A 24820-nucleotide genomic window follows, 5' to 3' on the forward strand; every position below is an offset into this window, starting at 1 on the left:
GGGAAGAAAATGCAGTTTTCATCCAAGATCTTCAACCTGGGTCAGCGTGAGACTGGCGTTACTGTATACAATCCATTACGAATTCCTAAACAGCCATTCGTTATCTGCTATCGATTGAATCATTGTTTATCTGAATCAAATGGTGCTGAGCTAGACACTTAGCGATGAGGTTAAGCCTTTGGGGGAATGGCATTCATCAGACAATGAAGCCAAGTCCCTGCGGAGGAATTTCACAGGGATCTATCAAGTCTTGAAAAGGCAGTGGGCTCTTGCAGCGCTGAGTAAAGGAAAACAGCAGTGGGTCTCCGGCTGTGGCAGAATCTGGGCTCAGCGTGCTGGTAGCAGGGTGGAGTGGATCACTGCTCTGGGCTGGGTTTCCCAAAAGCCTCTCAGCACTGACACCCTCTTAGTTCCATTCACCTACTATGAAACAAAGATCTGCTTGGTGCCAGTGCCTTTGGAAAACCCAGCCGTGCTCTGGTCTGGTGTGCAGACAGAAGACAGGCCCAGAAAAGCCGGAGTAAGTGCAGGAAAACCCTGGGCTGTCTGTCTGCAAGTACCGGCCCTCTTCACAATGGCTACTGTATGGGTCATTACAGAGCGATAACAGGCGCTCTGCTCACTGCACGCCATGCCCCTGTAATGTCTATGCGGGAGTGCGAATGTGTGTGCGTCTGCGTATATCTGTGTGAGTCTGTGCACATCCATGTGTGCGAGAGAGAGAAAAAAACTTCTTTCTAATCAGTTTATCCGCTTCTTCCAGGAAATTCTATAATTCCAGTAAAACAGAAATGACTGTTATCACCCGTGCAAGATTAATGACAAGAGTTTTCTGGCCAACGTAACTGAATGATTACAACATGTCATCTCCACAGCAATGCTAGATTACTCATTCGAATGTACCACAATGGTTTGTGTGACTCAACATTATGAGATCTTAACCAACCGCACAGTAACTTTTCATCAAACACACTCCACTCCAGTGTGAGGGAGCTGAAGCGGTGCGATGCGGCGCGATGCGGTTATGTAAGAAAATCAGCGTCTTTGGCCCCACAGAGGAGTGGCTAGACTGGTTCTGCTAGTAAAGGTAATGCACAGATGCAAGCAGATGTAAGGCCAGTGGTTTCTATAAAGGAGAGCGGGGGTGACGGCAGCATCTGTACACCATACCTTGGAGGGCAGACTCAAAGTGCCTGTGCCGATGACCCCATGCCTCCCTGCAACCAGCACTCCACTCTAATACAAAGCAGGTGGGCCAACTGAGTTGAAAGTAAAGCAGGGATTTGTTTTTTGTTTTTTGCTTTTTTATTCTCTCTCTTGCTTTCTTTCCGTTTCATTCTTTCCCTCTCGCTCTCTCTCCCTGTTCCTTGCGTGCAGCATAACCAAGCAGAGAAAATGCAATAAGCACTTTAGCTGGCCAAAATCAAAAGGCACGGTAGCGTTGTTACCGCTCGCAGAAACAATAGGAAGTCACATGAGGGGATGCTCACATGTGATTTCCGCAGTGTTTGTTAATGGTAATCCCTAAAACAAACTTGCAGCACAGAGTCTAAATTCCTGTCATGCTTTGTGATGTTCAGTCTTCTCTAAATTGAGGTGAGGACTGGATGTGGGGATGGATGGGCCATAAAACATTGACCCTAAGCCTCTCTAAATCATTCATTATGGACCGTCATGATGGTGCTTCTTGGGGTCGACAGGCGAAAAAAGCAAAACCACAGTGGTAAACAAAAATGACATGCAGAATTGCTATTCCCATAGGAGCATAATGGTGGGATTTATCAAAATCAACTTTACATCCATATGAATGGTACTACTGACTGCACATGTGAAGTCAAAACACTTAATGATAATGTAGAACTTATGTCAGTAACACACAACCTACTCAGCAACTTGCAATTATATGGTTATTACATGGTTATATTAAGTCTTGACATGAGCTTGTTGAGAGGCATGGGCTTGGTGATCTCAGCCGCACTGCTCAACACTGAGTAAATCTCCAAGGAGCATGTGCAGTCCGAACCTAGTCCTGTGTCCCGGGCTGGCCCACATGTGACACAGTGCAGACTGTTTGCCCAGCTACAGCGTTGATAAACAGTAGACCACAGTTAACAGGGTCAAACAGGATCATCTGTAATATCAGATGACATCAAGTCAGGACGGCGCTGCCAGCTTCGCCCTGCCACCCAGACCCACTCGCTCTCCGGCCAACACTGGAAACAGTCTATCGTCGATGAAGGCCAAAACACACAGGTCAGGCCTATTGTCACTGTGCAAAGCACACTGACCCTGACTAAATATCAGCCCACAGCCAAGTGGTCAGTGGAAACAAGTTAATCAGTCCAGGCCAGACACACACAGACAATAGGGTGCCATGTCAGAATGTGTTCCACTACGACACTACGGCATCTGATAGTAGCTTACTATGTTCTGCGTGTGTAAGGTACAGTATGTGTAGGCAGTGTTGGAGGGGGTCTTCTGCGGGACTGGAGAGGTGACTAGGGGGGGTCGCTGCCGTGTCTTCATCCATCTCCCTGTCTGTGGAGCTTTCTGATGTGGCGCGCAGTCATGCAGGCCTAACGGACGGTAGGGGCAGCACAAAAGGCATCAAGCCCCAGGCCCGAAGAGCAGCAGACACTTGTTATCAAAACACTGATCCCCTGGCCCCCACGGCTGCCATTCAGCCCCCGCCGGCCTGCCGGACTCGATTACCCTCCCCACTGGCAGAATGGAGCACATAAAAAGCATTCCCATCAATGAACTGTTGAACCTTTTCCCTTTGGACGTGTGACCAGACAGGAACCCTTTGACACTGCACTTCTGTTGAGCAAATTCGTAGCCTAAGCACTTTTCTGGTCACTGGGCTCGTTAAGTCCATTAATTCCGGGACACGGCACTCATTTATGGATGTGGAGGGGCCAGAATGGGAATTTGTTCTGTTGGTAAAACAGCGAATATTTGCTGGGAGCACAGAGTAAACAGACCAACACCACAGGTCCCCTCCCTGCCTGCCTGACTCTCCTGGCTGCCTCCGTGCCTGGATAGAGAGTGCTGAAGTCTCTCTCGATATGAGACCTGACTGCCTGATCAACATCTGCTCTCTCTCTCTCTCTCTCTCTCTCTCTCACACACACTCCCCTGTCTTTCCTCTCTCTCTTTCTCACGAGGTGAGAACACGGTGAAAGAGCATACTTCAGACCAACAATCTGCTTGGCAAAACCCATTACAGTTAATATCCCTTGAGGCAATCTAATTATTTGCGGATACACCCCTGAAAAAAATGTCTTTGAAGCGTGGTCCTAACACAGGGAGGCAGCGGCCCAGACTGATAAACAGCCCAACAGTAATTACCATCCAATCAGCAACTTTCCTTTTCATCTCCGGACATTTGGTCAACAGGGAGGAAAGCGCTACTCTGATGAAAATAATTGCCTCCTCAAAGGCGATGAATCTCACACCAACTGCGCCATCGCCTCCCTCAGCGGGAAACCAACCACAGACAGCTCATGTAGCGTGCGGTACAGTGCAATTACCTTTCTGGCACTCGAAGATGTCGCAGCAGTCTCCTGGCTGCCCGGTGGCCTCGCTGAGTGGCACGGCGCGCTGTCCGCTGGGGCACTGGGGCTTGTGGCAGGCACGGAGGTCGCAAGTGCACTGGGGTGGTACGGTGGGGCAGCAACCAGCAGGGGGCGTGTAACTCTTGGTCAGGACCGAGCCCTTGGGGCAGGAGGGCACTGGCAGAACGGGGCACGTCACCCCGGCACACCTCAGCTCCTCTGAAACACACACACGGACACATGTTAAAGTTAAAACGCACACATGCTCATACTGCCTATGTGAAGAAAAACAGTATAGGCACCGCCATACACATACTGACAGGCAGGTATACGCACAAGCACACACACACACAGCTGTGGCGTCTTATACAATAACAAGCTTCTGTAAAGCTTACTGTAACACCACCTTCTAGGCTCCAACAGTGCCCACACTGTTCCTTGGGCGGCCAGGAGAGAGAGAGAGAGAGAGAGAGAGAGAGAGAGAGACAGAGAGAGAGAGACAGAGAGAGAGAGAAAGAGAGAGAGAGACAGAGAGAGAGAGAGAGAGAGAGAAAGAGAGAGGTGGGGGGGGGGGTTGTTGTGTGTGTGCATGCATGCATGTGTCTGTGTGTGTGTGTGTGTGTGTGAGCGCTCCCTCCTCCTCGTGTTAGTTGAGCAGCTTTGGAACAGTGCTACTCGTGTTGCAGTCTAAGAGCTGAGTTCACACAGTCACCCAACACAAACTCTGTCCACAGTCATCAGATCCCCGCTTCAGTCCGTGACAGCTTTACAGCATCCTGTCAGAGAAGTGAGAGCGGCGCTCTAGACACGACAAGGCTCTCTGCACATCCTGTCTATAGGCCTCTGATCCCACCCAGCCTGGCTCGACTGGCTCACAATCCAAACAGCCCCTCACTCTCTAAAACCAGTCATTAATACTAGCCAACCTTCAACAGAGCTTTTCTTCTCCCCGGTTTAGAATCTCCCCTTCACTTAGCATACCAGGAAGTGTTTGTCTATTCATTTGCCAGAGCCAACATAATAGCTCTGATACCCCTTGTTAGGGGGGAAAGGGGCGCTGGGGTGCCGGGGATCTGGGCAAGGGGCTCGGGGGTGTATTTTGGAGCCTGTTCAGGAAAAGAAAAGTGGAGCGCCCCTCTGTACCGACATTGTACGAGAACAGTAGCTACCTTACAAAGCTTGGATTACCCAAACCTTAGGGACGTGTTTATTTTGGTTCTCGGTGTCACTGTAATATATACAGTGCAGGGAGAAGAGAGGGATTGAGGAGTGCAGACTCACGTCCTGTCCTATAATTGTCAATCGCTAAGTCATTTCGCAGATCCCCTGCTGAAAGCACGGTAGATACACACACACACACACACACACACACACTCAGGAGTACCGCTTTGAAAGATGAGAGGAAGAGAGTTGTTGAAGGGCGGCATTAACCAGCATAGAGATGATGGATGGGAATGGGGAAAATCTGGTAATTACACATCTAGTTTAGATTGTCACTGGAGCATTTACAAGAGGAAACACCATGAAGCTCATAAATAACTAATTGCCTTATAAGTGATTAAAATGAAATGGCTCGTGATTTAGTTGAGAGGAATACTTGAGAATCTTTGCATGCATATGGTTTTTGAGGAGAGGGAATTAAATAGGCTGGGGTTGCATAACAGTGCTTGGTGGTTTTGGTGGCCCTTCCAGAAGCTGAGTTCTGTTGATGGCCTTCCCAGACTGGCGCGCTCTCAGTCGGTCGGCTCCGCCGCGCAACACGATTCTCTCAGAGGATGTGCCTCATCCCTGACATTTGAAGACCTGTAAGTGGATCCCTCCGGGTTTTGCCACCAGATGGGGAAACTGAAATGGTGAGCAGTTCGGAGCCCAGACTCCTGATCCCCCTGACGGTGCTGCTGTGGCAGTCCGCAGCTCCGCGGCCGATGGCCTCCAAGTCGTATATTCTCACCCATCAAACCTCTATAAGCTGAACACACTGGTCTGACCTGATGCTCTCCTGGCATTTTAATCTCGCGGTTAAGTAGCCGTTTGATGTCTACCTGACCCAGAAAAAACGTGGAGGAGTTGTGTGACTGAGGGCTAGAGCTGTATTTAAGATGGAGGGGGTGGGGTGGGGGGGGTTGAAATGTCTGACAGATGAAATTGAGGATGAAGGAAAAGTTGGATTTTTTCCGGCCCTGGATAAATAGAGCAGGAGTGTGAGGTATCTGTACTGTACTGTTTGCTCAGGCAACCTGGGAACAGTGAGGGCCGCCACAAAGCTCTCATTGATAAACTTTGTCGCTGAATAGTGTCATAGAAAATGGGGGAAAACCCTGAATTAAGGGAGGCTACAACCCTTTTAACGGTTTTTGGCCTAATTCCTATGCGGGAGTTAAATAAACTTCAGTTGGAAGCGCTGATTGGAGAATGTTTTACTTCCAATAAAGTCTAACACAGTCTGCTGCTGCTCAGTCGAAGACGGGTTTTGCATATGAAAACCTTGAGCTGTTTAAAGCCATAGAAAATGCCCTGGGACGATCTTGCACAATGTTCTGCACTGAATAACACTTTCTGTGTATTGTATGTGTCCCAGAGAAGGCTGATTACTCTTTCAGTTATGATAATGGCTAGGGTTAGAGTGCGCTGGGAAAAGCAGCTGGCAGACATACCATTGTCATTCAAATGAATTGAATTGTATCCATCCGTGGAAATGGTCCAACCCTTGGAGGTCTAATTAATATCATTTTCTAGCGGGCACATTTATGAGCATAATAGGCAGACAGAGAGGTTGGAAAAAGTCAGCGGCGGATGGATTTTCTCCTGTTCTGTTTGTGTTCTATCTCTGAGCATAAATGGCTGTAATTAGTGAGTCAGCGGCCACAGGAGCAATCTTGGTATCACAATGGTGGCCATTCTCCAGCTCGCGCAAACACAAACACAAAGGCCTGATTTGGCATGCTTGATAAATTCACTCTGCAGATTAGCCAACATGTGCTCTTGTAGGAATGGTGAGATAGCATAGAATGCAAAACCTAGCAACCCTTGACCTGAATGTACAACTTGCAACTATACACATTGACACACACACACACACACACACACACACACACACACCTGAGGCTGGTCTGGAAGAGGTGGGATACGGAAATTGCTTCATTACCACAGAATGGGCTCTTTTGTAAACAATGCATATTTCTGGCATCTCAGCAGCTCATTGAAGAAAGAAAAACACCTCTTTGTAAATGGCTTTTTTCTTCCCTTGGAGCCAGGGCACAAGGACCGCAGTCTTTCCCCGAACCAGAGCGGCTCGGCCAGGCAGAGGAGGCTGTGTTGACAGCCTGAGTTTACTCATGGAAAAACTGCACAATGTGAGTTCTGTTCACCGACTGACTTTGGAAGCAAGTCAGCGGAGAACAAAGCTGTCTCAGTCCAGCTGCCCTCCGTGGGTTTCTGGTCCGTCCTCAGGTTTTATAAAGTTGCTCCGCAAAGGGACACATCAGGGCCGTCTCTCACGTAAAGCTGTGGGGGCCTGGCCCCGTGCCCACCAGCAGTTACAGCTGAGAAAGTCCGTATTGTTCACTGTGCGTATCAGCGTGTGTGAGTATATGTGTGAGGACCGCAGAGCAGGTCTGGGAGGGGGTCCAGGCCAAAAGGCACAGACGGGGTCACCAGGAAGAAACACTCAGTGGGAACTTCACACTATGGTTAGAACAGTGAGGTAGCCAGGCGTAGGCAGGCAGCAGCCGGCAGCCCTGCGTCCACCGCCTGCACGCCTCGCTCTCTCGCGCTTTGGCTAAATATTTGCAGATGAAAAACGTGATCCTGGTGTCCTAGGCAGCACCGCTGCAGCTGTGAATGTGTGTGTTTGGGTGAGGTAATGAAAGTGTATGCATGTGCATGTGCTTTTTTAAGTGTGTATGCGGGTCTGTGCGTGTGTGTATGCCCATGTTTTTGTGCATATGTTTGCTAGCATATTCTGTGTATGTGCGCATTTGTGCATGTATGTATCTGTGTGTAAATGTGTGTCTGTGTGTGTGTGTGTGTACTCAGGGGTCCATATGTGCTCTCCATGGAAACACACCCATTTCCTTGCTGTCAGATGTCCAGTAAGATTAGGCCAATGAAACTGAGTGAGAGGGCTTGATCTTGTATCAGGCTGTAAGCCTCTCCAACAATGTCAGCCAGACAGAGAGCAACACTATTGTGTAGGCCATTGTCTATGGGTAGATCTGGCACAAAATGCATGGGAATGCATGGGTGAACACAGTCTGCTCCAAGACGCATGAAGCAGGTCTATGAAAAGAAACCATGAGAGGGACATAAAGTCAAATGAAGAGTTCTCAGCTGTACTGTCCTTCAGAGGGCAGTATACCAAAAAAAAAAAAAGCTAAGCCCTCACTCTCACCGGTAGCAAATGTAGAAAACAGTCTATGGGAGACCTGGGCCGCAGACAGCTGTTGAATAGATTGTGGAAGAGGCAGAAGAAGTTATGTAAGTACTTTCTTCCCTTTCAAGCAAAAAGGAAAAGAAATGGCTGATGAGCTGGCTTAGGCTGCGGCTGTGGTGACTTCGGTTTGCTAATGGCTATGACTGAGTCTAGGAGCTGAGACTGTGGTTGACGCTACTTTCAACTGAGGCGGGGTTTTAGGCCTAGGTTTAGTGAATGGGGTGAGGGCTGAACTTGCAGGAAGGGTCTGAGACTTTGTTATCATGTGTGTGTCTTGGCTTTTCCTTCCCTAACGCTTGCCTACTGCTGGCTGGCCTGGTTAGTGGCTGACCAAGTGTAGTGAGTGGGCTGACAGTGATCCCACCATGCCTTGCAGGGAAGTTCTTTATCTCAATTGCCACACAAACCGTGTTTTGTTTCCTCTTTGAAATCACTACCCACACACCACACACACACTAGGAAATGAGCAGCTTGCAGGGTACAACAGGGGCCACGGCTTCTGCAGACAACACACAAACACCCAGCGCTGAGACGTCTCGCACCCCTGCCAGCCAGCGGCGGTCTGGCTCAACCAGTAATAGCCCTGCCACAAAGAGGCTGCAGCCAAGCAGAACTAACGATCCTTTCACAAGGGGAGAGAGAGGCGGGCCGGGCTGAGGTGCTATAGGTGGGCCAACAGCTCCGGGGCGGCGAGCTCTGTTTGTGCCATGGCATCATGGTGGGCACCGTTCCCCTGTCTGGCCAACATCTCGTGAACTTCCTCATTCCTCTAATGGACTTTTAATGCTATACTTACACCTTTAAAGCTCCACTTTAATACTCCCCCATTAGCTCCATTACCTCTCCACATGAACGTGATACACTGTAGTCATCAGAAACAGCTCGAGAGCCTCAACACTTACAAGACACTGTACACGTACCAGAACGTGTACAAAATACAGAGACTTAGAAGTTCCTGTCAGAGAGCGGCGGCGGGGGGAATTCCACCAAAATAGCAGCTAGGGGCCTTATCATGAATGAAATATGTAAACCATCCTAGAGTGTAAAATTACCAAACACCACCCCAGCAAGACCCTGGGGCCTGTACGCAACACAAATACCTCGTCAAAATGGTTGGCCTCAGTTGTGATTTCCTATCTTCCTGTGTCTCCCTTCCCCCTCCCCTCTCCTGTACTTATCACATCCCCTTTCCCCCCTGACATCTGGATAATACGTCCGGCTCACCATGCCGCTTCTGGCCGAACGTTTGAAGCCAAATTACATCAGCTTTGTGTAAACCCACGGCGAACGAGATCCCGCAGAAACTTACGAGAGACGTCTTTAGGTGATCAAGTACGGACGACGGTGATGCAGAAAGGCCTGGAGTCTGTCACAAACAAATCAACAGAGAGCCACAGCGGAGGGATGAACTGAGGAGACCAATGTGTGAGTCAGAGTGAAAGTGAGAGAGGGCTTGGAGAGAAAGCCGGGCCAAACCACTACCATGTGTGAGTTTACAAGCCTCAAGCAGAGACAGGGGATGTTATGTTCCAATCGATTGGCTGAAGGAGGCTTCTCGGAGTGGCGGAGAGGGGGGTTGGGGGGAGGGGGGTGTAGTTTACAGTATGCGTTTGCTGTCACACACTAAAAGGGCATGCAAACACAGAGCTTAATAACTGTTTGTGTCCATAGACAATGATGGGTGCAGTCGCTATAGAGTCCAGAATAACACTGAGCTAATAAGATCCTACCCACAGAGTCCCAGTCTGGTCGTAGAGGAAGCTCCAACTGATAATACACAAAGGAAAATCTCTGCCTAGACATCTAGACAAACAAGATAATTATCACATGCAGACGCATGCACAAACACAGATGTAGACACGCGGGCTCAGATGCTCGCATACCCACACACAAGCACGTTAACACGTGTGAGCACATACGCAAATGTATAAACGCATGCAACCATAAACACACGTGTGCGTCTTTCCACATGCACACACACGCAGACACACACACACACACACACACACATCGTGGCTTCTTACTTAATGAGGGGCCATCGGAAGGGTGTGTGTGTGTGGAGCGGTGAGAACTCATAAGCTGCAGAAAAATGTTGTTTACTGTTTTCACTGGTGTGAGTTTAGGCTGTCATCCTCTGGGCTCCGGCTTTGAGATGAGGAAGTTACAAAACATGGCAGACTAACAGTATATTTTTCATTGTGACACCCAACGTCAGTGATAGCATGTCAAAACAATATAATGTACTATAACACACTTCCTGTGGGATTTACCCAGCAAACACAAACATCCACACAGCCAAGTTACTGTAAATGCTCTGTAATAACCTCTGTGGTTTTTGCAGACTTAATAATCTCAACTATTTTTCCATGGCACACTGCCAGCCACAGTAAGCTGCAGCACTGCCTATCCAAAGCGCCGTGCTTCATCTGAAACGTCAGCAAACTGCCAAGAGAGAGGGAGAACCTTGAGTATCAAAGGAGAGCAACACGTGAATCAAAAACACAATCAGTCTCAGCAAAATCTAAAGCCAACCTTTCGGTTCGGGAGTCACATGCCTTGGACTGGAGCATCGTCACGTTAAGCTGAACAAATTTCCTCCAGCCTTCAGTCAAGTGGTCCGGTTTTCTGGCATGGAACGGCTTGTTGAGTAATAAAGCAGATGAGATTTGCCCAGCACACACAGAGAGGTTCGGTGAGTTCACTCAGTGGCACTCTTCTCAAGCACCGTCCTATTCTGCAGATGCCATTCAGGGAGCAGCCACCACTTCAGGGCCCGTCTCTCTCTCTGACACTTTGCACTCAAAATGGGGAAACCAACCACTGCAACACAAGCCTTTTTCACTTAGAAGTGTCAATCAGGGAGACAGCTAAGAGTGGGGGTAAACACACGTTCTTGTATTCCGTCTTTTATGGGGCTCGTAATTAAATAAACGCCTCAAGCGGGTTAATAGGGTGGCAGACAAGTTCATAAGTAGGATCATCTCTCACCTCATTCATGGGTTTCTCGCTATTAACCCCTGGCAGAGGGTAAGCATTCATCCTGCACACTATACAGTTACACCTTAGAGACCACCTTGTGTCCAGGGCATTTGGAGCGCTAACACTCCATGTTTCCATCAACAGTCCAGGTAACTTGTTCTCTGTTCTGCTTCTCTATCTGTCTCTTCACACTTTCTCTCTTTCACCCTTAATATTTTTCCTTTTTGCTCTCTTCGTCAATCTCTTCATCAATCATCAATCTTGCTCTCTCTCTCACCGTTTCTCAATCTGCCCTCTTTCTTTCTTCCTCTACGCAAATATTACGGTACATCAGCGCAAAAGCTTAATTATACATTTGACAAATCACTTTGACATCCAATGGACTTGTGGTGTTTTAACATTTTGCTCCACAAACCATTAAACTTTCACAGGATTAAAAGGGGACATACACTTAAAATTGAAAGTGACCAAATTTGGAGTCACAAAGTTTTCGTTCGACAGCGACAATATGCTTGCCTTCACACATAATGAGCCGGGACAACAGACTTATGGAATGCTGTGTTCCACTCAGAGGTGATTTGTACTGCAGAAGGGCAAAACCTTTAGCTGTCTGCTGTAGCGCACTTTATATCAATGTTTATATTAAGCATGGAATCTGAACAGGAAGATAAAATGCCGTTACGTAAATGTAACTTTGTCGTGGTGAATCTATTTCAGACTCTGATATCAATCCCCGTATCTCAACAAGGCTGAATAACGCTGAGCAAAGTTACTGGTCGGTTGCTTGTCCGGTTGTCGGTTACGGTTGCAGGTTGTTTGAAGGTTACCTGCGGCTTCCTGGCACTGGCTGCGGTTGATGTAGGAGAAGTGGTGGTGGCAGCTCTGAGACTCGCACACACACCCCTCGGCGGTCAGGTTACACCCAGAGAACATGCAGGCCGGGTTGGACGGTCCCACAAACTTCTCCCTGTGCCTTTCCCGGTGCTCGTGTCTCCGACCCTCTGCAAGCCAGCCGCGGACACACACACACACACACAAAAACACACACACACACACACACACCACAGTCATCAATGAGTCACAGACAATGGCACCACACAAGAGTGAGTGGGGCACCGCCAGACAAAGCCTGAGCGTGTGTGTCATCACTATGATATGTAACTAGCATTAGTCACCTAAGAGCCGCATCTGTTATGGATTAGCTACTCTCAATGGACAGCATTATTCCCTCTGTCTAACTTGGAGGCTGCTTGTGTGTGTGCATGCATCTGTGCTTTCATGTGTGTGGAGGGAGGGGACTCACCTGTCTTGCTGGGCTTCATGCAGGTCTCTTGGTCTGGGTAGACGAAGGAGCCCAAGCAGGAGTGACGGGCGTCACACACGCACTGACCCCCTGCTCTGTCGCAGCCCGTCATCAGCGGGCAGCGCTCGTCCTCCAGGCCCGCCTCTGGATGCTCAGGAAGCTCTGCGGTGGACAGCGGGGGAGCACAGAAGATATTAGGGAGTTGAAGGTGAAGAAGCTGAATTTCAGATTCGCTTGGACTGGCTTGTCTGCTCCGCCTATTTTCGATTTTAGGTGAAGAGACAGACACTGGATGGGGTTACAGGTAATCACAAGTGAAAGAGTTCTGGCGCTCTCTCACAAGCACCATTTATGTGTTCAAGGGTCAGCAAGCTTCCAGCCTCTGTCGCAACACATCCCGCGGGCAGAACCATTATTGAAGTGACCAGTGTATTTCTGGGCTGCATCAGCCGTCCCTCCTCCCTCCTCGCTGTGCCACGCTACTTCAGCCGTTGAGCCCATTTGTTTGCTTTTGTTCCACAGCATGGGGCCCTCCCAGGGTCTCCATCTCTGCTGGCTGCTGGAACGCCTCTTCTCTATCAAGGCCGCTTGCACCATACCCATTACCCACGCATTGTTCCCTTGTCCCTTGCCTAGCGAGCCGGACCCCCCTGACATGGCACCTCGAGGCTTAGGCCCACTTGGAGAAAAATGTATAATGATAGAAAGGAGAGTATGGGGAGGTGGGTAGGGAGCAAAGTGGCCCATAGCACCATGAGATCTGAATAACCACCAAACCCTGGGATCAAAGGGCCCCCACATGCACATCAGCCGTGATGTTCCTCTCTTATAAATGCATAAACACACACACACACACCTCCAAATTGCTCTCCTTCGTGGTTCTCGGGGACCACTAAGGTGGCCCAGTCTATGGCTGCAGACAGCAGAATAAGCACAGTGAGACACCCTAACCCTAACACCAAATAACCCCTTCCCAAGGACTTGGCTCCTGGGCCTCAATCAACAGCGCTGAGGCGTGATCGCAGCTTATCAAAATACTCTGGCTTTTCTCTCCGAACAGCTATGCACCAGAACAATGCACCAGAGGAGAGGCATAGACTAACCACTCCACATATTCATCAGTGATTCATAGAAAGAGTACCTGGATACTCTACCTACCTACCTGAGGGGAAGCATTATAAAATGAGAATCCTTTTTATTCTCTGTTAGGGGTTGGAAAAACAATAATGGGATGACTCAAAATGATAGGATAGGAATGGAATTCCATTGCTTCCCTTTTAAGCACTGTAATAAAAAACATATGTTGATTCCTATTAATCCAAAACAGATATTGCATTGTGGTAAAAAAATCACTTTTGTTTCTGTAATGAATTATGCAGCTTAAGTAAATCAATATGACTGCAGAGGCAAACATTCTGTGTAGCCTGGCAAATATATTTTTTCCAAGTTGTTCAGTTCAGGTTGCATGGATGTGACTCCTGGGAATAGTTTCTCAGCAGACGTTAGAATAACGGTAACTCCTGGGTGATGGAAGATGCTCACAAGCCCAGCCAATGGTAGGGAAGGGAAGAGAAGAGGGAGGGGGATGAAGAGGTAATGGCAACATTACCTTTAACCTGGGCCAGCCTGGAGTGTTAGTGGCTCTCCTACACAGCCAGCTAGACCGGCAAGACACAAGCAGTCTTTTCAATACACCCCAGCTCTCCTGCCTCACTAAAACTTTCCCTGGGATTTCCTTTCACCTTAAAATGATCCTCACCTCCACAGTTTTTCCATCCACAGGCCTTCCTGTGCCTGGGAGGGTATTTTCATTGAGATGGTGGTGGTGCTTGTCTGTGTGGGGAGCTAAATCTGGCATGCAGACGGAGGTAGGAGTCAGGGGGAGGGAGACATAATTAATGAAAGTTTGGGCATGGGGGACAGTCTGTCATTCATTAATTATTAGCTTGACCCCAGTCAAGTGGTTTGTTCTAATCTGGTCTGCCTCAGCCTTGTCCGTCTGTCTGTGGCTTGACCCTATGTGGTCTGGCCTGGCCTGGTTTGGCATGGTCTAGTCTGGTCTGGCCTGGTTAGCTTTTGTCTGGGCTTGCTCCAGGCAGGTCTGGCCTGGCACGGCTCTAGCCGGGGTCTGCGGCTTTGTCCCAGGGGGTTCCTCTCTCAGACACGGAGACTGCTTGTCTTGGCATCCAGGGCTGGGATGGGGAAGCTGACCTCTGGAGACCCCCTGGCTGATAGCGAGCTAAAAAGGAAGTCTTTGAAACATTAGATAATACCGGAGGAAGGGGGAAGTGGACGGCATGTGAAGGAGTGTAGCGGACACAGCGTCCCTTTAAGACAGACGTTCTGTTAGGTGGTATGTTAAGTGGCTCTGCAGCATGGGTAAACTTGGCGTGGGAGGACAGGGACAAGAACACAGTGAGAACGTCAAAACAAAACATTTAACTGGCAGGATTGCAGGATATCACCTGACTGACAGACTGATCGCTGCAGCAGATATGATATGGTGAAAGGCCCAGGGTGCAACACCCAAATGGGTGATACTCATCACACAGAGATTAACAACAAAACCTTCCCCAAGATCAGGTACTTGTAGTCATAACAATACACTGGAGAAAGGCAGCAGGATCAGTCTGCAACCTGAAGCTTACATTCACTTCAAATGTCAGCGTTCCTATAAATCTTTGGATTGATTACATTGCATGAAATGCAATTTCCATTAAATTTGTCAGCTTCTATGTTTACATGTCAATTTCTTTTGTGTGAATAACTGATTTGAATATCCCAGGTATTGTTTTTGGCCAGCTAGAACCAGTTCTTTGGACTCATGTAATTAGGTATGTATTATTTTGGGTTATTATCCCTTCAAAAGTAGTTAGCTCTTCTGGCAACAAACCTTGGCATTAAACACCAAAAAAGATTAAGAAAAGATTACTATGACATCTCCAAAACCGTTTGGATATCAGTATCTTCTACAGCTTTTCCAGGCCTGAAAAAACATTCAATGACTATTCCATCTTTTCCGTGACCGTAGGAGCTCTGAACTGTGTTTACACTTGATAGACATTCCAATATGCTGTTTACTGCATCTGGGGGGTGAATGTATCACCATAGCTGGCGAACAATAACAGATTAAGACCTGACTGAAAAAGCATTACTGAGGTATCCCTCTCACAGAAAACATTAAATGTCACCTGTGCCACACGCTTTTACGTTTCCACACTGACAGATATTGACCACCCAGAAAACTAAAGGCTGTGAGCAGAAAAGCAGGGATCAGAGTGCGGAAACATTTACCCCCTACTCCTGATTGCAAGCCTAATCACTTTAAGACCCTAGCCCCGGCTTGAGGAGGGAAATCTGGGATCAGCCTCCAGCTAGCCTGCAGCCTGCCGACCATGGCCCCTGAAAACACACTGAGAGGTGTTGATTTACCCCCACCTAGACCCTCTGGGATAGTGTAAGAGTGTGTGTATGCCTGTCTGTCTTTCTGTCTGTCAGTCTGTGTGTGTGTGTGTGTGTGTGTGTGTGTGTGGTGTGTCTGAATTAGGGGTCAGCAGCATGCTCCAAGGCCCTGGAGCCACGGGACCAGAGGCACGACTCAATCAGAGGAGCCATTAACTCTCCCACCCGTTCCAAAGCTGTTAATTTGCAGTAGGGATGTTGGGACGTAGAGGCAGAGGATTAGGTCCTCCAGACCCCAGCCTAACCTGTAAATGAAGCACAATCAGCAGCATCGTCTCCTGGGATGGCCTGGGGCCGGAGACCCCTGGAAACCCCCATGGAGCCCTGACTTGGACCACCCCAAGGAGGGTTGAGGGGAGGGCAGGGTCATGGGGATCCGGACACCCTGCAAGAGCTGCTTACTCTCTCCTCCGGTCCTGTCAGTCCTCTTCAATCATCCTGCAACAGGCTGGAGACAGTGCAGGTGGAGGGGCTGGGGGGTCTTCCAAATGCCTATTTGTCCCATGGGGGGAGACCATTGCTACTTCATTCACTGTGTGAGGAACTTGACACCCTGCACGTCTTACCTCAGTCTAACAGAGGCAAACTCTTGAGGCACTTTTCTTTGAAGTTCAGAGAGTTACGCAAATCACAAGTAAAATGAGCACATCAGACAGTATTACAACCAGCCTAGCTCTGTTGGAGTAAGCATGAATAGAACAGTATAGCACTGTGGATTCGTAGGATTTCCAATGAAAACCTGCTGGGGAGACTTTTGCAATCGTCCAGGCAAAGCCTAGCAGCTCAGAGGCACACACTAAAGCCCAGTGATTGTGTAATCAACTCCTGCAGGCAAAGGACAGCTTATTTATTTCAAAATTAAATTAAGACGGTGTAATCCAAACATAATGAACAAACATAACTGCAATCATCGGATACTCCATGGGCAGTCCATGCTTTTTCACTCACACAAATTAAAACGGTCATTTTTGTCTTATCTCAATTCACTGCCTTTTTATAAATGTCTGGTTGAGTTGTAGCAAAGGGAACTGAACTTTACTAGAGCTGACACGTAACCTGCTGCCAAATTCCTGCTGCCAAACTTATTGTTATGCTTGTGCGCGGAGAGTGAATGAAGCTTCAAGGAGAAGAAAGAGCAGTTGAACATGACTCCTCTCCTGGCAGTCAAGAGCCCCTCAGACCCGGGGAGCTGCTCCAGGCAGCCAGAGACAAGGTAAACACTGACACAGTCAGTGCAGTCATGACTTAACTGACATTTGAATAGTGATGCCCTCAAGCTGTTAAGAGGAATGGGACAGTTGTCTACCAAAAGAATAGACCGCCTATGGTCCTTACAATAAATGTGAGCAGATTTCATTGCACTATTAAGATAATAAATAACTCATTTCATCTCCCATTCCAGTTGTTGCGCAGCAGACCACATTTTTCCAATTTCATTCCATAAAAACGACAGAGTTTAATCCAGTTAACGGGTTGTGAACTGAACATAATAAGACTACCCACCTTTACATACTCCAATTTCAGGGATTGTGGCAGCTCCGGTTTTGTTGACAGAGGCGCAGGTCAGCCCCAGGGCGCAGTAGCCGTGCGCCCAGTCCTGGCCGCCGCATGGCTCCCACTCCAGCCGCGTACACTGGTCACAGCATCCGCATGGGTCCCTGGCCAAGGTCCGGCCACCCTCGCAGCCGTGCGGGGCTTTTCCGGGACACGTCCGGAGATCACACGGTGTACACTCATGAGCCGTAAGCGCCCGCACCAGAATCAAGAAATTCAATAACGCAACCGAGCACTTGCTGAACATATTTCAAAAGTGGATACCCTCTGTAAGTTTTCCAAAGAAATGTCAAATGATAAGCCACATGAAATCGCCGCAATGTCTATTGGATGTAGTATCTCCAAAGTTGAAAAAGTTCTTCTTAAAAAAAAAAGAAAAGGAATGGGGAAAAGTTTTGTGGTGCGCCTTTCCCCAAGCGTACTGTTGATTATACAGTCGGCACAAGCCACTTCAAGAGAATACCACGAGATTAAAGTGTGCGGATGCGTTATGGGTGGCAGAAATATCCAAAGGCAAAGGTTCAATGTAAGCAGGTAGACGCGCTTCCAAAGTGGTTCGTCTGATCAAGTAAATGTATGCATCCCAGACGGAGGCTATGGGCATCCAGTGAGGCTTGCTGTTGCTGACAGCGACACACGGGAACGCAATCTGAGACCTAAATTGACATACAGGCATATAGAAATTAGCGGTGCCCCCCTCTCCTTGACTGACACAGGCAGCGACCAGTCACAAGGAGCGAACGGAGGGAGGATTTGAACTGATTTATCCCCACTCGGCAACTCGTTTCTGTGTTGCGCAATGATGCAACTTTTACTATCCTGAATGCAAGTTCCCTTTCTCTTTAACATTATGCAGGCCTACGTCACACCGTTTTTGCGCTTTTAAAAGCCATTAGCCTAGATTTTATTAGTTGCGTGGTGTAGTGGTAGGCTAAATAAAAATGTGGGCAGGGCAAACAACCACTGATATAAGGAAAAATCAATTATGCTCTCAGAAAAGCATTAATGTCTTTTCCCCGAAAATAACCCTATCCTCGTGTTATTGACGTCAGGTTGATACGTCTTACTATGATATATACTGTGAATTTACATCCAAAAGATTTATGTCAGCCTAAATGGTGGTTAAAGTCTATTCTGAAATTAAAAACGGGGTAGATTAAGTTTGTGGGTGTTTCCTTCGATACATCACTGGTTCCATTATAAAAAAAGCATAATCCAGTACACAGTACAGTACATCAGCATGAAGACTCACTCACTCCCTGACATCATATCTTTTGTCCACATTAATTTATCCCTTTGCATTTACTGTAAGGCTCTTGTCACCAGCCTCCAAATTGTTCAGGCTCTTTCCTCTTTCAACAATAGACCTACAATCCTAATGTCTATCAAAGCCTTGTAATCAAACATATCACGCGTTATCAGTGCCATATATTATTCTACAGCTTTACTGTGCGCGCGTGTGTGTATGCATATTTGTTTCTATAGATGTCAGATTGTGTATGCAGGTGGCTTCGGGAAGGTAAAAGGTCAGCTTGTGTTTGTTGAAGCAGTGTTTGTGTGCTTGCATTGGCAGATGGATGGGGTGTGTGCGTGTGTGTGTGTGTGTGTGTGCTGTGGGCACAGCTGGAGGCTGAATGTGACAGAGATGTAGATGTCACTGACAGTGAAGACCCTAAGTAGCCAACAGTGTCAACAGCAATTGACAAAGAACCCATATGTGATCCTGGGAACGTGACATTAGACCACCAGACTGTTCATCTTCTTCTCAAGCTGCACATTAACATCAGTGCAAGTGAGCAAAGGGAAAGCAAGACAGTTTTCCCAGGGGGGGAGAAGAATTAGTCTTGTCTTACTAATTTCTTTTACTAAAGACTAATTTTGGTAACACTTATAATGCAGGCTGCTTTATAATACATGAAGCAGTCTGTCAACTCAAAATAACTCAATTATTAGGAAGTAGTTGATAGAAAGAGAAGGTTTTAAGATGTTGAAATATTGGGGATTTTTTACTCTGTCAAGGGAAATATTTCCTTTTTAAAACACCAATCAGATGTCATCCGGGATGATTTTATCCACAAAGTCAACACACAACAGCACCTCCTTCATTTGCAACATCTGCCTGGAGCCACCGGCTCCAACACAAACACAACATCCAGGAAACCAGCCCCGCAGCACGCATAATCAGGCCTTGCAACACAACTCGGCTCTTGTCCTCCATCTCTCCCTCCACCCTCCCTCACTCCGTCCCTCCTTAAAGCTCTTGTCAAATGGGCCGACCCACTGACCGCTGGCCGGACACCCACTGCTCGTTGACGACAGATCAGACCAGGACCTTGGAGAGCTTTGGTTTCCATTCACTTGTAGAGATTCTGGCCCAGCAGCACTGACCTATTTGCCTGGGCGATGGGCTTTCAAATGGGGCCAGCTGGCTACTCTCAGAAGCCTCTCATCCTCCTATCGTGGACCAGAGGTTTGCTTTGGCCAACCGAAGGGGCACCAGAGCTAAAGGAACGCGAGCTACTTCTGGTTCCCTTTCTATCCATGTGTATGCAGCCGGAGCCACTCGTAATCAGACGTGTGATTGTCCAGAACAACAGCCACCCTAAAAACCCACATCTTGCAAATGAGGATGTCTAGGGGATCATTAAGGACGTTAGGGTTAGGGTTGTTTCTCTCTCAGAAGGGCAGTAGACTCCAGTTGAAAGAGCGGGACCAAACTGGAGTTCACCCTCATTAGAGCCACTTCGACAGAGCCATATGCCCTGTGTCAAATGTTGCATGAATGTGGCTTTTGGAAACCTTCCCAGCTGATAAGTCAGACGTCAAACACCACAGTGAAACCATCCATCACTTTGGGTTTGTTCAGTTGTGTCAATTTAAAATAAGTACCAAATTAGTTCCAAACAAAGCCAATTAGACAGTTGTCTGCTTTGTTCTCGAAAACAAGAGCACAATCTGTGACGCCGTGTGTCTGGCGTTTGCGAACAGGGGAAAAAGGGTGGAGCAGTGAAAGACATTTGCAGGCCTTGAATAGCTGTATGCTGATGATGTTCTGAGTCACGGGTCTCTGGAAAAAAAAATTGCAGTAGGGGCGCTGGCTCCTCTATGTCCTCTATGTCCTGAGGTCCCCAAATGTGACTCAGTGCGACCTGGTTGTGTGGACACAGCTCCAGGTGGCCCCATACGGCCTGCAGATGGAGGGGGTCCCGGTGTGGGGTCCGTCCCAGAGAGTGGGGGATCGCTCTCTCTCTCACGCACACTCCTGTTGCTGCTCCTCTCTCCACTGCATTAGCTTGTGGATTTACACCCTGCTGCTGTGGAGGTGTCGGGCTGGTCTGAGGAGGTGTCACTGGGATGTGGATGGGTGTGAGTGACGGCTTGGAGATGAACTGCCAGGCAGCGGCAGTACAAGGCTGATGGTGACACAGGGGCTGAGCACCCTCGGTCGGCTGCATAGCTTTGCGGTGAGTGTGTGTATAGAGGATGTGTGGAGTGGGATATGGAGTGGTCCATGTGTTGAGTGCATGTCGAGTGGACAGCGTGTGGCACACCTGATTACAATTCCTCAGGATGTGCTCCCGGCTTTTTCCCCAAGGATCACTGTACAGGCTGGTTATCGCCCTTGCTTAGCTTATCTCTTAGCACAGGGTGCTGGGCTGAGCCATGCTTTGCAGATCCAGGCCAAGGGGTAGTGGGGAATGGGAGTGGGAGTTGGGTGGGGTTGGGGGGGATAGCAATGCATAGTGACTTTTGAAAGAGTTTTCCAGTCATTCACATCTACCAAATAGCGGAAATATGGAGCTTTTGGTGCTGAGGCGAGCATAGGCTGATGAATGGCCTGTAGATCCAGACCATATGAGGTCATGTGCTTTTTATACAAGCAGCCAAAATGATTGAAAAAAACATTAGAGATACGTGACAAAGAGGTGTAAAGAAACCAAAACAACATCTTTTCAGAAAATGAGCCAGAAACATAATGGATGCAACGCAATGATTTTCTCTTGAAACAGACAGCTGTACAGCATATTGAGGTAATAATGGACACAAATGATTACTTTTCTTTTCCATAATTGCCATCCAGAGGGACTCATGAGTGCTTTCATTTCTCACTTTGCACCCTTCATTTGTTTGGACCTCGGCTGAGAGTTTGGAAACATTCAGAGGAGTCCAACAGAAAGAATCACTCAGCTTGGAACAGATCAGAGCTGGTTCCCAGTTCCACACTGCACAATATTTCTCTGTCCATGCCACTGTTTGTCTGTCTTCTATTCTTTCCTCTCTAGGGCTCTCTCTTTTTCTCGGTGCTTGCCTCCGTCTCTTTTGCCTCGCTGCTCACTCGCAGTCTTTGTTTTCTGTTTCTCTTTCTCTCTGTGAGGTCTGGTCCAGTTGCTGTTTTCCTTGCGGGGACTATAATCATGTGTTTTGACACCGTCGGGTCCCCTGCAGTCTTCTTCTCTCTGTCTCGCTGAACCCCCAGAGACATCACAGCAGCAGAATAGCAACACAGTGGTAGAGAACTGAGAGTAATGGAGGCCCCCCCCCCCCCACCCCCCGCCCCGCAGTAAGTGGTCCCGCTTGAAAGTTAACGGGTTCAGTGGGTTCAACCAGCCCTGAGGGTTGGGTACGCCACTTTGGCTTTGTAGTCGCTGTGAATTGACTGTTTGCTGTGAAGTAATGGTGAGGGGACGTAAATCTGAGCAGACCCCTGGTCATCTAGTGAGTGGTACATCGTAAATATTGACACGTAAATCACTGTTGTATGAGGTAATGTGGATGTTGTCTTCCTTGTTTTCATTGGGACGGTAAGGCAGAAGGAACTCGATTGGTAGAAAGTGAAGTCTTCGTGCAGGCTTATATTTTCAGCAGGTGAATGAAGGGCAAAGTAATCTTGCTTCCTGATATATGCCCTATGAGGGACACAGCGCAGCAGGCGCATGTCAGCCATGGTCTCCTATATTGCCTGGATAAAATTACACAGAGCCAGGAGTGGTAATAGCATACCCCTGAGCTTTACACCCCACACACTGCAGACCTAGAACATTCTCTGTTACCAACTACATCAACACGCTCTAATAGAGCTGTAATGACACATAGGGTTTCTGGGTTCGATTGGCATCCTGAGGCTTTATGACTCAGACCCAGACCCTGCTTACGGTTATGGCTCAAATCCGCTGGCTGCAGACCATGCCCAACTCTGGGCCTCTCACTCTCCCTCCATCCCTTCCACTGGGAGATCCTGTGACCTTGAGGAGGGAACGGCCACCAACTTGTTTGACATTTATAAGTGGCATACTTGCTCACCCCTGTCAAGCTCCAACGGAACGTTAAGTGGACTTCTCAGAAGTTTTAATCTGCAAATCTATGTGTCGATGGTGAATTCCTCAGTGGATTGGAACTTTAAAGAACCTTTGTGTCACATTCCCACAACACCTGCCTGGTGTAATCTTCCCCTTCATACATGGGATCGCGGACACCATTGAATTACTGTGCTTTGGAGGGTGTACGTTTACAGTAGAAGAGTAGAGGGCTAGGCTGTAACCTAGATTTTCTGCTTGGTCATAAACTGGTTGGAGTAGGTGTGGCTGGAGGCATTTATCATGCAGACGATCTGTAAACCTTGTGTTCTTTTGTGTGTGTGTGTGTGTGTGTGTGTGTGTGGTTCTAATCTAGCCGTTTCTATGGGCTTGGAGCGGAATCCCCTCAGGTAAAGGTTCAGATTTAAAGGCAGACCTCCATTTGGTGGTGGAATGTGGTTTATGGTGTCAGACAGGAATATAGCTTTGACTCCTTGCTAGTTAGGTCATCGTGCTAAAAAACTTTCAGTATCTTAGAACCACAGTAGGTTTGAACAGTACACTGTATTTCTAGAATTTATAATTAGGAAGCTGTGAATAGACCATAATGATAATCCAATCATATATTATTGTATCCTTTTGCATTGTATGTATTCTGTATGGTATTTTATAGCATCGTAGTGTATTGTATAGTATAGCATATCATTGTAACAGAGCTTTAACATTTTAACGAACATTTCCAGATTGAAGGGGACCAGTAATTTTCATTCAGAATGACTTTACAACTCATTAAAAATGGGAAATTTCCATTCTGATGGCGTAGGTTCACTTGGCATCACTATCAGTGTCACCAATTCAACCTTTTGGAGCCGCTGTCCTCCTTCTCCACCCTGAATCTTCTCTTGGCCTCCTTACCATCACTGTCTGAGTTGGTCTCCCTGTATCTCTTTCCAGATGTTGTCTTTCTCTGACAGAAAGCTGTCAGAGCTGCACTGCTCTTCTCTGGCCCTCATCCTGGTTTCCTAATGCTTTGGAGCTTTGGAGGAAGAGGTTGGAGGTGAAGCTGTGGGTTAAAGTTCTGTGGGTTCGATTCTTTTGGCATGTTCTCTTTGGACTGTGTTTCATGTTCTCGTGTTTCAAAACAATCTCAGAAAGACAACATTTCTCTTGAGCAATATACAACAGCATTGGTTCAATCCAAACAACTTTTTACCTGGCTGTATCCATGGCCATTCCTCAGACTTGATGTGCCGTCAATCATATCACTAGCTATATTCACATGGATGACTATCATACGTCTCTGCCAAAAACCTCAAAATTGCCAAACTTTATGATTGCAGAAGACTGGTTTCTCTCAATAGACTGGTTGCCAGACCATATCTTTCATTTCCTGACAGCTGAACAAAAGTACATTTCCAAACAATTCCCTGGAGGAAAAGCAACAGTGCCACAGCAGTGCACTGTGGCATGGCCTGCACTCAGTAAAAACAGAGTATCCTACTGTGACTACTTCTGTATGATTCAATAAATCAAATATATAAATAAGTAATATCTGATCTCATCAACCAAATATAATCTTGAATAGTGACTTCTATGTCTACAACATTCATCAAGTGAAGATTCAGCATAATTAAAACAGCGGATGAGGGAATTCATGAAGGGCTTTTTGAGCAGTTACCAAACATATGATCAAATCAGTCTATTTCCAGTCTCTCTTCTTGATTAAATCATATAAAACCCTGCTCCCACTTTGTGTGTGCATGCGCGTATACCTCTATATATGTACAAACATACACCTGTGATTGTACATGGATGTTTCTAGTGGTTTCTATGGGCTTTGGGGGAGGATCCCCCAGGTAAAAGGTGCCAGATTTACAGGCAGACCTCCAGCTGGCAGAGGAATGTCACAGCCTGTGTTTCAGCTGTAAATTCTGACATAATTATAGTGCCACTAACTCCAACATTGAGGTGAAACAACCACCTTGCCAGGGGAAAATGATCACTGCTTAATGTTATGTCTGGGACACAGATTTACTCCTGTCTTTGTGGGAGAAGGATGGGCAGCAGGAGCAAGAATGTGAGAAATGTGCGAGTTCTCTGACCTTTATGAAGGTGAAGCAACAGGTTGACATCATTACCACAGACAGCATGTGTGTGCATGCAGTCACATGGATTTGACAAGAGTAGATACAGGTCAAACGGGGGGGAGAGAGTAAGTTAGGCGCCATATAAATAGTTC

The 24820-nt window shown here is 47.6% G+C and overlaps 1 protein-coding gene across 1 annotated transcript in view; it reads right to left on the bottom strand.

Moving 5' to 3' along the window:
• LOC139931706 (cysteine-rich motor neuron 1 protein) overlaps positions 1-17900 on the bottom strand; it is a 33730-nt gene extending 15830 nt beyond the window's left edge. Inside the window, exons 1-4 of the mRNA XM_071925291.2 lie at positions 17237-17900; positions 12272-12433; positions 11796-11969; positions 3534-3776 (exon numbers count right to left, since the gene is read on the bottom strand). Of these exons, the coding sequence (XP_071781392.1) occupies positions 3534-3776; positions 11796-11969; positions 12272-12433; positions 17237-17534 (877 nt within the window). The 5' untranslated portion in view covers positions 17535-17900. The remainder of the gene's footprint in view (positions 1-3533; positions 3777-11795; positions 11970-12271; positions 12434-17236) is intronic.
• Positions 17901-24820: the final 6920 nt, after the last annotated feature.

The sequence above is a fragment of the Centroberyx gerrardi genome, chromosome 17 (assembly GCF_048128805.1).
Source record: "Centroberyx gerrardi isolate f3 chromosome 17, fCenGer3.hap1.cur.20231027, whole genome shotgun sequence".
In the NCBI taxonomy this organism is placed as follows: domain Eukaryota; kingdom Metazoa; phylum Chordata; class Actinopteri; order Beryciformes; family Berycidae; genus Centroberyx; species Centroberyx gerrardi.